Below are 15,266 nucleotides of genomic sequence, written 5' to 3'. Positions count from 1 at the left end.
CACAATACATTTATGCGACGAATTTTTTCCGTATCAGTTTTGATGCGTGACATTTTTTTACATAACTTTTTTAATGCATCATAAATAAAGGAAGCCTGTATCCAGCATAACAAGACAGGCCCTCACCTGGAATCCACAGGGCAGGAGGAAGAGAGACAGACCAAGAAAGACCTGGAGACGTGACCTGGAAGAAGACACCAAGAAGATTGGATACACCTGGGGACAGTTGGAGAGACTAGCCCAGGACAGAGACGTCTGGAAAGCTCTTGTCAGCGGCCTATGTCCCAGGAGAGGCGACAGGCAAACCTAACCAAACCTATATTTTTATTACATAATACTTTTGATGCGTCGAATTTTTTTTACATATCAGCTTTGATGCGTGACATTTTTATTACATAGCTTTTTTAATGCATCGCATTTGTGTTACGTAATACTTTTGAAGCGTTGCATTTTTTGTTACATATCATTTTTAGAACATTGCCTTTTTTGTTACGTAATACTCTCGATGGATCTCGGTTTGGTAACGTTATACTTTGTGTAGACAAATTTCTCCCTACACAAGACGTAATTGCGACCTGTGTAATGGGCCTACACTTCCTGCCCCAGAAGGAATGTTCCCTATCTCTACAATCTCTAGCCGGGTATCAACACATCAAGTTTCGCTGGCAACACTACCCCAGCCGTAGTCTTAGACCCGGTACTAACCCTAGCTCTACCCTGGTTCTATTTTTAGCCTTGATTATTATGACATAGGCGCTGTGTAAGTACAGATTCTTGAACTTTTCATTTGCACCCCCCCCCTTCAAACTTTCGATTTGCACCCCCCCTCGAACTTTTCATTTGCACCCCCCCTCAAACTTTCAATTTGGCGCCCCCCCTAAGGTCGGCGCCCGGGGACATATGTCCCCCCCCCCGCCCCCCCCCCCCTCGCTACGCCTCTGCTGAAAGTAATTCTAAACGTATGCATTAGTAACTTGACAATTAGCAGAGAAACGCTTTTGGTCGGACACAACAAATCAGTAATCAGGCGACCAATCAACGCTCTGTGGATTACGTCAGTCTTTTGGAAGGTCTATTTTTAGTATTCGAGTTACGCGCCCATTTTTAGGTCTTAGTAGTGGTTTCGAGAGAGTTAGAATACGGAAAATCAGAATTTTAGATGAGACAGATAGATAGGGGTAGGTTGGTTTTATTTTAGTGAGAATAAGAGCAAATTGTGTAGTGTTTTATCAATGAGTCTTAGAGGTGTGTGCCTTAAGTTAGAACAATGGTTGGTATAGCACAGAGGCGTCGCGAGGAGGGGGCAGGGGATGACACCATTTAGGGGGGGGGTCACACCAAGACAAAAAAAATTGCAAGATATATAGAATAAAAACTTTTTTTTTTAAATTAGAGTTAAAAAGTATGTTAGGTACATAATGACGATACCGATTAGGGAGGGGAGGATGGTGACACCATGACGTAAAGATACAGACTATCGAGAAAACAATGCTACAACCAACTGTATTAACAACCGACTATAGATAAACATCATTAGTATTAAATGTGAACACTTTAAAGCTTTTACCGGGGGGAGGGGTGACACCAGCTGCAAAATTTTCAGAGAAAAAAAATTGGGGTGGGGGGGGGATGACACCATGAGATGCCGCACCGAGTGACGCCACTGGTATGGCATAAAAGATGAAAAAGATCCACCGTATATCGTCAGCATAAAATCATACATAGCTGTACCCATATTTGTGTTACCAGTATGTTACAGATATTCTATCGCATTTTTTCGTAACCAGATGTATGTCAAATAAGATTATTAAAACATGATAATATAATTTTTTTTAAATAACTAAATATTGAAATGAGATTTACTTAGCCTACACGTTAACTGTTATGTTTCTATTCACGTCAGAGTATTATAAAATAGTTTTAAAAAAATTTATAATTAAAAAAAAAACAACACCAATAAAATCTGGCATATTTTTTTTTGTTCTGAGATTTAGAGGTCGTAAAGTTGAGACTTTTATTGAGTTAAATCTGCATTATTGTACAACTGTCTCGCTCAGTTCTATTTATAGCCTGCGAGATAAGGAAATGAAAGGCGGACTCTTCAGAAAGTAGAGTTAAATAATTTACCAAAATAAACATGATTTGTGTGCCGACGATTCAACATAATCGACACCTGTCCTTATCAGTGACTTCCTGCATTGATACTAAATATACACATGTATTTATGACATAATTAAAAATATATCGCAGTATGATGTGAATGTGTGCCTGTGTGTATGATATCTGGGTTTCTTTCGGACATTTTTGTCCCGGGAGGAGGGGGGGGGGCTTATTAAACTTCAGGCATCTATTCGAGTTGAGGGGGGGGGGGGTTCCCTTGATAAACAGATTTCATAAAGGATCAATAAGCACATATACAAAACCAGCTTGCTGTTATTCCGATTACTGTTTTAGTTTCGGGAATTATACATCATTATGTTGTATATCCACTAAGGCATTATACAATAGCATAATCGAGGCCATATCTCACACCGATGTTTTAAAAAAAAAAAAAAAAAATTTCACTTAGTGTTTAATATAGAAATATTGAGGAAAACAAAACTTTTAAGGTTTTTTTTTTTTAAACAGTATATATATATATATATATATATATATATATATATATATATATATATATATATATATATACATATATATATACATATATATATATATATATACATACATATATATATATATATATACATATATATATATATATATATACATATATATATATATATATATATATATATATATATATATATATATATATATATATATATATATATATATATATATATACATACATACATATATAGATATATATATATATATATATATACATATATACATATATATATATATATATATATATATATATATATATATATATATATATATATACTGTTTAAAAAAAAACATTAAAAGTTATGCATTAATGTATATGCTATAGCTTAAAAGTACAATTTCGAGTATAAAAATAGTCTTTCCCCATAAGGTGAAATTCCATCCTTTAAGTCAAGTATAAGCACTCGGATTTTTTCCCTATGTTTTGACATATTTTAGTTTATTTTTATTGCTTCTTTTTTTTTTTTTTTTTTTTGTTGTTAACAATTTTTCGGGCCTCTTGGATAAAGCCGGTATACCGCTGGTTGTTGCCTCCCCCCCCCCCCCCCATCCACCTTCCTAGAAATGTAATGTCATAAATATAGGTTTTCGATGATTTATTTGCTACAATTTTTTAAGTTACTCTAATCTAAGCTGGAGAATACAGCTAGTTAAAAACTAATGACTAAATACAGACAAGTTTTGTTTTTATTGAGTAAAAAGACATACTTTTTTTTCTATACTGAAATCAAAACCATACTTTTTTTTTATATACTGAAATCAAAACCGAAATATTTTTTTTTACTTAAAAATATTAGGTTCTTATTTTGACAATTTCTATGGATATATTATTTTTCTTTACAATCATTAAAGAATATACAACTTTTACTCAACACTAACAAAGCAGTTAAAATCATTTTTCAAAAAATTAACCTTAAAAGTCTTTACCTGAACATATTCAACAATCGGTCAAACCGATTCTAGCGCCTGTGAATACCTATGTACACCATTGTTACTGTTGTACGCACCGAGGGCTAATCACGTGATAATATAATTTGTTTCTTATCTGACAATTGACAGTTTAAATACCCAGGGTTAGCGGTGAAGATATTTTTAATTGGATTATTGATTACAGATTTTATGTAAGACTTCCCTGTTTCTTATCTTAACTTACACATAGAAGCAGATAGATTTACATATGCAAAGCGGCCTACATAACACATATAGGCATAAGCAAAGATAGATATAGATGCGGAAATAATAGTAGACGCAGCTTTCTAAAACTAACGATTTCCATTACTGTAAAAACTGATAAAACAGCAGGTTCTTCTAAAACAAGTCCCATTACTGTTAGAACTGATAAAACAACAGGTTCCCTTTAGAGCACTTAACACCGCCATTAATAATTAATATTCTTAAAACACCATTCTCACTATACACCATCAAACCCCACCATTAAAACATGTTACAATTCCAATCATTTAAACATGTTCATTATACCCATTATTAAATCAACATCCCTATATCCAACATTAAAACACTCTCTATACCCATAATTAAAACAAGTTCCCTATACCCACCATAAAACATGTTCGCTATACCCACCATAAAAATGTTACCTCTACACACCATAAAACATGTTCACTCTACACACCATAAAACATGTACTTAACACCCACCATAAAACAAGTTCCCTACACCCAACATCAAACTTGTTCCACTACACCCACCATTAAAACGTGTTCCTTAAACCACACCATAAAACATGTTCCCTACACCAACATTAAAACTTGTTCCCTACACCCAACATCAAACTTGTTCCACTACACCCACCATTAAAACGTGTACCTTAAACCACACCATAAAACATGTTCCCTACACCAAAATTAAAACATGTTCCCTACACCAACCATTCAAGATGTTCCACTACACCCAACATTAAAACATGTTCCCTTTACCCACCATAAAACATGTTCCCTACACCCACCATAAAACATGCTTATTACACCCACCATAAAACATGTTCCCTAAACCAACCATAAAACATGTTCCCTCTACCCTCCATAAATCATGTTCCCTACACCTATCATAAAACATGTTCTCTCTACCCCACAAACCCACCATAAAACACGTTCCTTACACACAACATAAAACATGTTCCATCAACACACAATAAAACATGTTCCCTCTACACACCATAAAACATGTTCCCTCTACACACCATAAAACATGTTCCCTCTACACACCATAAAACATGTTCCCTCTACACACCATAAAACATGTTCCACTACACCCAACATTAAAACATGTTCCCTAAATAACACCATTAAAATATGTTCCCTCTACACATCATAAAACATGATCGCTACACCCACCATTAAAACATGTTCCCTCAACCCACCATAAAACATATTCCCTCTACACATCATAAAACATATTCCCTACACCCACCATTAAAACATGTTCTCTCTACCACACAAACCCACCATAAGACACGTTCCTTTCACCCAACATTAAAAAATGTTTCCTCTACAACACCAATAAAATTTGTTCCTTTCACCCAACATTAAAACACATTCCCTCTACCCCAACATCAAAACATGCTCCCTACACCCTCCATTAAAACATGTTCCCTAAATAACACCATTAAAACATGTTCCCTCTACCCACCATAAAACATGTTTCATACACCCCACCATTAAAACAAGTTCCCTACACCCCACCATTTAAACAAGTTCCCTACACCCACCACTAAAAACACGTCCCCTCTACTCCACCTATCCCACACACAATCCCGCCGATCGCCTTGTTCCAGAGGCGTAGCGATGGGGGGGCAGTGGGGTACATATGTCCCCGGGCGCCGACCTTAGGGGGCGCCAAAATGGGTTGTAAGAACAAATTAAAATGCCATTTTAGCTGCATTTTTGCAGTTTGAGGGGGGGGGGTGCAGATCGAAAGTTTGAGGGGTGGGGGTGCTAATCGGAAGTTTGAAGGGGGGGGGGTGCAAATCGAAAGTTTGAGGGGGGGGGGGGGCGTGCGAATTGAAAATTTTCTCCCGAGGGGGCGCCAAATTGAAAGTTTGTCCCCGGGCGCCGAGAAGGGTCGCTACGCCTCTGCCTTGTTCCGGTGAAATTTTATCTCAACACAATCTGACATTTCAAAAACCTGTTTACAGGCGAGTTGGTACAGCGACAAACGTGTCGCCGAACGTGCCGGCCTACTTAGGTCTAAAAATAACCTCCGGATTTTATCGAATCCTCTTCGGCGTCTGACGTCATACATACCGATCACATGCCGGCCTACTTAGGTCTAAAAATAACCTCCGGATTTTATCGAGTCCTCTTCGGACTCTGACGTCACACATACCGATCACCTTACACATTTAAAACTTTAATTTACTATTAGCTATTACAATGGGACGGAGTGGCCTAGCGGTAGAGAGCTGGACTGCTAACCCGTAAGTCTCGAATTCGAATCCGGGTTCAAGTCAGTAGACCGTCACTGAGTCCACCCAGCTCTAATGGGTACCTAACTCACGTTAGGGTAAGTAAAGGCGGCTGGGCATAGTGCTGACCACACTATCCACTCATATGCCGAAACAAGTGAACTCTACCTTACTTGCCCCATAGACCGTCAGGTTTGAAAGGGAGCTTTGCTTACTTACTTATAACAATGTTATAACTATATTATCAATACAATACTACGCATAGGAGAAGGAAATATATTGCTACTTGAATATCGATTAACCCCCCCCCCTCTCTATCTTATTACTGCAAGCTTTAGACAGATCCCATCAAAGAAATAGGGATTAGCTTAAGAACTAGGGATTAGCTCTGATCTAGATTATTCTGACGGATGCGGTTTTTTTCCCCCAAAGAATTGTTCTGGCAGTTCTGGGAATAGACTGAACACCTGCGATTAGCTGCATTTTTTACACGCTCCATTTCACAAAGACCTTCAACATTTCACAAAGATCTTTCGCCATTTTACAACGACATTTAATAAAGACCTTTCACAAAGACTTTTCACAAAGACCTTTCACATATACCATTCATAACGACATTTCACGATTTCACAAAGACCTTTCAACATTTCACAAAGACATTTCACAAAGACCTTTCACAAAATACCTTTCAAAATTTCGAAAAGACCTTTCAACATTTCACAAAAAGCTTTTCAAAAATAACTTTCAACAATTCAGAAAGACCTTTCACAAAGACCTTTCAAAATTTCACAAAGACCCTTCACAAAGACCTTTCTACATTTCACAAATTACTGTCAACACTTTACAAAGTTATACCTCCACAAAGATCTTCTACCATATAATCAAAGACGTCTACATGTAACAAAGGCAAACCCTATCAAAGCCTATGTCACCATTTCACTCCCATCTACATTAAATAATTAATTACTCGTGTCAACAAATCTCTTCTCTAATCAAGACTCCGCTATTTAAAGTTCACCAAATCAAAGCTTATATTTGATACGAATTTACTAAAACCGATAATCCTTTAATAATTTAAAATCTTCCAACGCTAACATAACTTTAATCTGTATATTTTCTTACTTTTATTTTTATCTAACCAAATAAATTAATAAAAATTTCATCTTACCGGTATCGAACATAAACCTGTCGCAACACACATCAATTTCAACACAAATGCTAGTTTGTTTTCGCCACAAGTCAAACCCATAAAGCTACATATAAAATATCCATACAGTTGCTTCCACGAAATCCGCTTATACTAGTTAAATACCCCACACAACTAACTCCTGCCCTAGTTCGGAGTGGCGGCCCTTTAGTAATACATAAACATTTATCTTACGGTGACTGACGAATCGCTTTACAACTGGATGCGTTTTACGTCAGCTGTTAGCTTTTAATAGCAGTGTCGTTTAAAATACCATGAGATGTGTATCGAAACATGTATCAAATTGTTAAAATGGGGTGTTGGATAATAGCTTGACAGTTTAAAAAAAAATAAACAAAAAACAGAAATAAATTTTACAGAAGCGTAGTAGTCTAAATGAATATTTGTTTGTTTGTTGTTTTTGTGTGTGTAGCAGAAGACAGAGCCTTGTTCTTAACAGCCGGAACTAGTTTTGTCGGTGAGAGGGGTGGGGTCGGCGGGGTTGTTTCTGGAATGTGTCGGGTCGTCTGGAGGAGAAAAGACGTTTGTTACATGGAGGGGGGGGGGGGGGGGGGGTTACGACACAGGTCGGCGGGTCAGAGGTCAAAGTTTAGGGCTCGGCGGATCAGAGGTGGAAGTTGAGAGTTGAGTTAGCGATGCCATCCTTGAATTAAGAGATGCAGTATTACAGTATACGGGGGGAGGTAGTGATGGGTCAGAGTCAGAGGTGAAAGTTTAGGGCTCGATTAGTGAAGCCAGGTTTAAATTAAGATGTAGAATAGCATAGTATTTTGGGGAAAAAAAGCGTTTATTTTGTATTTTTCTGTATTGGATTGTTGGATGTAGTTTGGTTTGTTATTCCATATTTTGGCGTATGAGCAGGCAAATATACATCTTATAGGGGGGGTACATTTGGGATGGGTAATTGAGGACGTAAATTTAGTTGTCGTTGCTGGGTCGGTAAATCTCATGGTTGCTAAACCGAGAAGTCCCGGGTTCGAACCCACGGGTTCCATCTAGGAGAGACATCGACAACATCAAACAACTGCTGCCTTGTAGTTTGTTCTTGGTTGTTAAAAGACAATAGAAGCAAATCCAGAAAACAAAGCAGGCTGTAATCGGAGTCAAAGGCTTATACGGCGCATAACAAGTTGACTTGTAACACTAGTTGCATTGTGTTGGAGGAAATCACATCCAACATTTCAATTAAGAATAAAGAAGAATAAAGTTTTGTATTGAAAAAAAAAGAATGAGTCAGTTAAGCAAGAAGAGACTGACTGATAAAACATCTTGTGTAATTGTCATTTGTCTACAGAAATGATTTGTGTTGTGTAGAAATAGCCTACACAATTATGTAATCCAGCTGTCAGATTTATAGCTAATTTTTTTTTATTGATAAAAAGGACGTCTTTCAGTACAGGAAGGAACCCCCCTAACCACCCCCCCCCCCCCCCCACAGTGTGCAGTAGCATTATATATCATTTCGTCAGCCGCGTAGGCGTTACTTCAACTTCAGTTTGATTTTTTTTTAAGTGCATATGTTTTATTACATATTAGTTTATGTGTCCGTTATATTTTCATTAGTCAACGTAGCAGTGATGAGGGAAACATTACAATGGGTCATTTTTTTGTTACCCAAGTAGGAGCTTTGGATGATTTTTATCATCCGCGTAAGTCATAAATGTGAGGGTTTTTTTCTTTCTGGTTTCAGAATTTTGAAAGTGCGATTAGATCTATTTGACTTAGAGTACTAGTAATATAGGTCAAAATCTACCTCTTTTCTTTTTCTTTTTTGCCTCAGACATTTTTCTTTTGATGGTATTTTTAACATGCATTACTTACAACTATAGAAATGTGGTTTTTTTTTTTTTTTTTTTTGCCACCCAATGAGAAATCAGAAAAGTGCGCAAACAGCAAAAAGCGCAAATACAAAGCAATCATACTAGTACACTTTAATTTTTTGCATAATTCATGGAGATAAGTTTAAGTCTGCTACTATGTCAGGGGTCGGCAACCTTTTGAAGCGGAAGAGCCAAAAGTTACAATTTTCAAAATTTCCCTGGTTTTAAAGAGCCACTAACATTTTTTTATTTCAAATATTTTATTTTTTTATTAAGATTATTAAGATTTGTGTAAGGAGCTGGAGAGCCGCATCTTGATATCAAAAGAGCCGCATGCGGCTCGCGAGCCGCAGGTTGCCGACCCCTGTACTATGCACATGTAGTCAATTTTGGTTAATGTATATAATTGATCAATTTATAAGAAAACAAAAATTTCCCATATGTAAAGAGGCGACAATAACAACACTGTAAGAGGACTTTAATAGCTAAATAATGCATCGGTACTGCACACCTTTACTGTTTATAAATTGAGTCTGACCTTATACAGCTATTAATTATAATAAAAAAACAGTTAAATCCTTCACGTCGAAATTTTACTTATGAATTATTTGTTGATAATATTTAAAAACAAACAGTGTATTGCCCCTATTTACTTTATCACGAAAGAATATCAAAATCATAGTAATAATTTCTTTTAAACATTATTCTTATCTCCCTTGTGTAGGACTTGTTTCCCTTTAATTTAGCAAGTTGTAAAAAGTATAGAGAGAGCGATGCAGGTAAATTGGACTGAAACGAGCAGCCACTCTATAATAAATTGTACCTAACTGGGCTAAAATATTTTAAGTGCCTACGGTGTTCAGGGTAAGCCGTAAAAATGCTATGGGGTTTATAAAATAATAAAATAGTAGTGTTTTGTTGATGGTTGGGTATTACTGGATGGCACAGATTTTTTTCTATGCGGCTTTCGCTGGTAATGTTAGGATTAGAGTTAAGGCCCATGGCGATGGATACGTTTTGAACGTCGATAACGTTTAAGTTAATGACACTAGGAAATAGAGTAACATTTGTAACTCTGCAGAAGAAAGAAGGACATTGTTGTCGGATCTAGCAGCACATTGTATTATATATGTCGCTATCTTTGTTAAAAATCAACTCCTGTAAGTATTAGAATAAAACTAAATTAATCCTTACCCAATCTCTAGCAATAAACCTTACCCTATTCATGTGATATATGATCTCATATATATGCATATATATATATATATATATATATATATATATATATATATATATATATATATATATATATATATATATATATGTATGTATGTATGTATGTATGTGTGTGTGTGTGTGTGTGTGTGTGTGTGTGTGTGTGTGTGTGTGTGTGTGTGTGTGTGTGTGTGTATAAGTGCGTCCATGTGTTTGCAGGTTTACACTTTTAAAGTCTTTTGTTAATAATTAATAATAATTAAAACACTCTAAATTTCTATCAATTAACAAACATCAGCTTGAAAATAATTTGTAATTAGAGATAAGACCAGGTATACTTTTCTGACTTGGGTCAAAATTGTTACATTTTCAATCTTGAACAATTCTATTATTCGTCACTCACTCAAGCGATTTCAACAAATTCTCAATTAATTAAAAATTGCATTTGTTTTTTTTTTCAAATTGGTAAGACGGGAGCCCAGATAACAAAGTAAATCGGTAACCTAGAAATGCTGTTTTTAACAAAGTCGTTTGTTATTAGATGGCTAGCACGATCAAACCGCTGTTCTTTTGTAACGCCTCGCTCACCTTTCGCTATCCACTAGTACTACTACATATTTTCCCCAAAATTGTACCAAATGTCCTACCTTTTGTCCTACATATTTTCCCCAAAATTGTACCAAATGTCCTACATTTTGTCCTACATATTTTCCCCAAAATTTTACCAAATGTCCTACCTTTTGTCCTACATATTTTCCCCAAAATTGTACCAAATGTCCTACCTTTTGTCCTACATATTTTCCCCAAAATTGTACCAAATGTCCTACCTTTTGTCCTACATATTTTCCCCAAAATTGTACCAAATGTCCTACCTTTTGTCCTACATATTTTCCCCAAAATTGTACCAAATGTCCTACTTTTTGTCCTACATATTTCCCCCAAAATTGTACCAAATGTCCTACATTTTGTCCTACATATTTTCTTCCCAATTGTACCAAATGTCCTACCTTTTGTCCTACATATTTTCTTCCCAATTGTACCAAATGTCCTATCTTTTGTCCTACATATTTTCCCCCAATGTACCAAATGTCCTACCTTTTGTCCTACATATTTTCCCCCAATGTACCAAATGTCCTACCTTTTGTCCTACATATTTTCTTTACGATTGTACCAAATGTCCTACCTTTTGTCCTACATATTTTCTTCCCAATTGTACTAAATGTCCTACCTTTTTTACTTTCTCGTATATACGAAGTTTAGAGAAAGTCTTGTAATCGTACATCTCACTGATACGGAAAAACATAATTTTGCAATCTTGTCCGTGTGTCTGTGTGTCTGTCTGTCTGTGTGTTTGTCTGTCTGTGTGTAAACACAATAACTTGAGTACCGTTAAAGCTAGGTTGATGAAATTTCATATATAAGTATTTTATAAAAATCGTAGATCCGTATCAACTGTTGAGCGATTTCCGATAACCGGAAGTGGTACTTTTTCTACTTTGAATTTTTCAAAAGCCTATAACTTGAGTACTATTTCAGATAGATAAATGAAATTTCACATGTAAGTAAAAGATAATTCTCTACCTTCTGTCAAATTTTGAGTAATTTCCGTTGACCGGAAGTACTAATTTACGCTATTTCCGATTTTTAAAAAAACGCATGTAAATTTATAAAGTACTAATAATATTGCGCACTATTATGCACATCTTTATTTGGCGTTCACTTGATGCGCAATTCTTTTTTTCTACGAGATTTTATTCTATTTTTAAAAGGTTAAGTATTTAAAATGGAGTACCCATCCTCTGTTGTTTTATATAAGAATATTCGAGAAAGTTTAGGGGAGATCACTCCCGGTTTATTTCCTATACATTTTGCCCATATTGTATCAAATATCTAACACACGAGGAAAAAAAACTCAAACCTACCGACTGACAGGATCCGCCGTTTTTCCTGGCATGAAAATATTCTTATTTCTCAACACAGCTATGGTCTCCTGCTGATCCAAGTCTTTCATGACTTGCTCAAAATCTTCCTTCTCTGATGTCGCCATTTTCTCGCTCAGTTATCTCCCATTTTCAAAAGAATATAGAACACAAGTGCCAGTACTCTTCTGAGCCAACACCAAGACCGTGTCTCATGTCTTATCTAGCTTGAGGCAAGCCCTACAGAAAAATATATTTAAAAAATTATATACTGACATAAAGAAGTTGAATAATAAGATATGTAAAGTGTAGATAAAGGGAAGTAAGTGTTGTTTACTAAAGGGAAAGCACCTGCATACAGAATAACTGTGAATATCATGACAAACCATAAACATTATGTTGTATTTAATGTTTCTCGACATGCTTAAAGCACCAAATGATGTGTCTTTTGTCTGATTTCAAGTGGTAGCTGTTTTGGGCTGCATACTCTACCCCCTACCCCCCCCCCCCATACACACACACACACACACCTCACCCCAAAAAAGGTAGGTGTAAAAAGATGTAAAATAATAACGTGTAAAACCACAGTTACGCTAATCAACGTGGATGTAATCGATCATTTAATTTTTACACGCGAAATCTAACCTCTAGTGGTATTTAACCAATTTTCGTGAAGAAAAGAAATGAAAACATATATTTTTTATTCATTCTTCTTACCCTGCTAATTTTTTTAAAACGTTTAATGGATAAATAGTAAAAACATCTCATATATAAACAATAGATAGATCACATATATAAACAGATACATCACTTTAATAAACAATAGATGGATCACGTGTATAAACAATAGATGCATCATATTTATAAACCATAGATACTTCACGTGTATAAAGAATATATATATAAATATATATAAATATAAATATATATATATATATATATATATATATATATATATATATATATATATATATATATATATATATATATATATATATATATATATATATATATATATATATATATATATATATATATATATATATATATATATATATATATATATATATATATATATATATATATATATATATATATATATATACATATATTTATAGTCTATATATATATATATATATATATATATATACATATATATATATATACATATATATATATATATATATATATATATACATATATATATATATATATATATATATATATATATATATATATATATATCGCATTAATAAACAATAGATACCTCAAATTTGAATTAAAAGGTTTATACTTGTTCGCAGAGATAGCGATATGAAGCAATACATTCGCATTATTTTATATGAAAGAGTGAGGGCAAATATTTATTATATTTTCATCTATTTATTTTGCTAAACCTCAACACCCCTAATGCAATGTTTTGATTTGACTGAACTTTATCGCCACTTCCCTGATACGGATTTATCCCCCTTTTCTATATCGTGTAAACTGTCAATGAATTGATTATAGGCCCTGTGTTTTGACGCAATCTGAAGGTTCGCGTCAAAATTCAAGAGTCTATTTAGAACTTTTTAATGGCCTGTGTACACGATAAACCCGTGCGCAACAGATGTTCTGTGGCTATGGGTAGTATTAAGACGTTTATTTATCAATAGGTGTGAACTTGCTGAACACAAGTTCAATGATTTCAAAGCTTCAATAAGGCGTTATTGGACTGGTAAGTAGGTCAATAAACAGTTCTATGGCACAAGCAGGTTTTATTGAGTCATAGAACTGGTTGGTGACCTACTTACCAGCCCTATACTAGGATACTAAGATCTTTTAATTTACATTTATAACAACGGCTGGATTATTACGAGAGTTGAATTTAAGTCCAAATCTTATACGAGTATGGTTACCGTGGTAACAATGATGAACTCCCAAATCTACACAGATGTTACCATGGTAACAACGATAAACTCCAAACTCTACATAAATATCGTTAGAACAAACACCTTATCCCATAGGCCAATGGTTGGAGACGCACGGCTCTATAATGCAACTCTTTAGCCAGATAACAGAGACATTTTGGTGTAAGAATTGTAACAACTGTCCTTGTACTCGTTACAATCAGGCCTCTACAATATTTAGATAACAGGCCGAACTGGTAGTCTTTACTACAAATGTAGGACAACGGTCAATGGCGCTAATAGAATTAGTCTCAGAGGTAGTTTTTACTATAGATGTAGTACAACAATTTAAAGGCGTAAATCAATCTTACGTGATTGTCTTTACAGCTAATTTGAAACACCGTCAAAAGCGCTACTAAAACTGAGACAACAAATGTAGTCTAACCTGAACACTACAGAAATAATATTCCAGCGCCATCATTAACTCCTCAAATAGATTACTTAATCTCTGATTATTATCATTCACAGGTAATGTTCAGGTGCCACCTCATTTTTAGATGTATACAATTTATATACAGTTTTTACAAGAATAAAAGAATATAATAGTTTAACAAAACGTTAAATGAAATGCTCTTAAATTTTTTAAACAATTATTTCAAATTTTAAAAAATTAATATAAAATGATTTTTAAAAACATTTTATCAATATTTTTTAAATTGTCATTGATTGTGGGAATATCTCCAATTTGGTAGAGTTGCTTCCCTTTAAGAGTGATAATTAGCAGTGGCATTGTCTGACAAATTTCTTTCTGCGTGATTTGAACACTGTGAAAAAGCTAATTTAAAATATTCGTTGATTAAATAATGTACACGTTGGGTGATAGGTGCTAGCGTGTAACGCTGCTGTTGTAATTGGTTTAGCAATAGGCCTCAGTACAGCATTCGATATTTTTCCCCGGGATAGATTTGATGGTTCTACCGTATAGATTTGATGGTTCTACCGGCCAGGTATAGATTTGATGGTTCTACCGCCCCCCCCCCCCCCGAAGAGATGCCTGGAAGAAAATACTGTTATAGATTTGATGATTCTACCGACCAGTGCTAACAGTTTGGTGCTAACCAA

At 34.9% G+C, this 15,266-nt stretch overlaps 1 protein-coding gene across 1 annotated transcript in view; it reads right to left on the bottom strand.

Annotated features, from left to right (window-relative positions):
- The window catches only part of LOC131958233 (myosin-IIIa), a gene marked incomplete at its 3' end in the record, with an annotated part of 61,205 nt that overhangs the window by 33,070 nt on the left and 12,869 nt on the right, over nt 1-15,266 (bottom strand). Inside the window, 1 exon segment of the mRNA XM_059323132.1 lies at nt 12,259-12,495. Coding sequence (XP_059179115.1) covers nt 12,259-12,383 — 125 coding nt within the window.

The sequence above is a fragment of the Physella acuta genome, unplaced genomic scaffold (genome assembly GCF_028476545.2).
Source record: "Physella acuta isolate Inbredline_101_S28 unplaced genomic scaffold, ASM2847654v3 ptg001304l, whole genome shotgun sequence".
In the NCBI taxonomy this organism is placed as follows: Eukaryota; Metazoa; Mollusca; class Gastropoda; family Physidae; genus Physella; species Physella acuta.
This window is presented reverse-complemented; position numbering and strand designations above follow the sequence as displayed.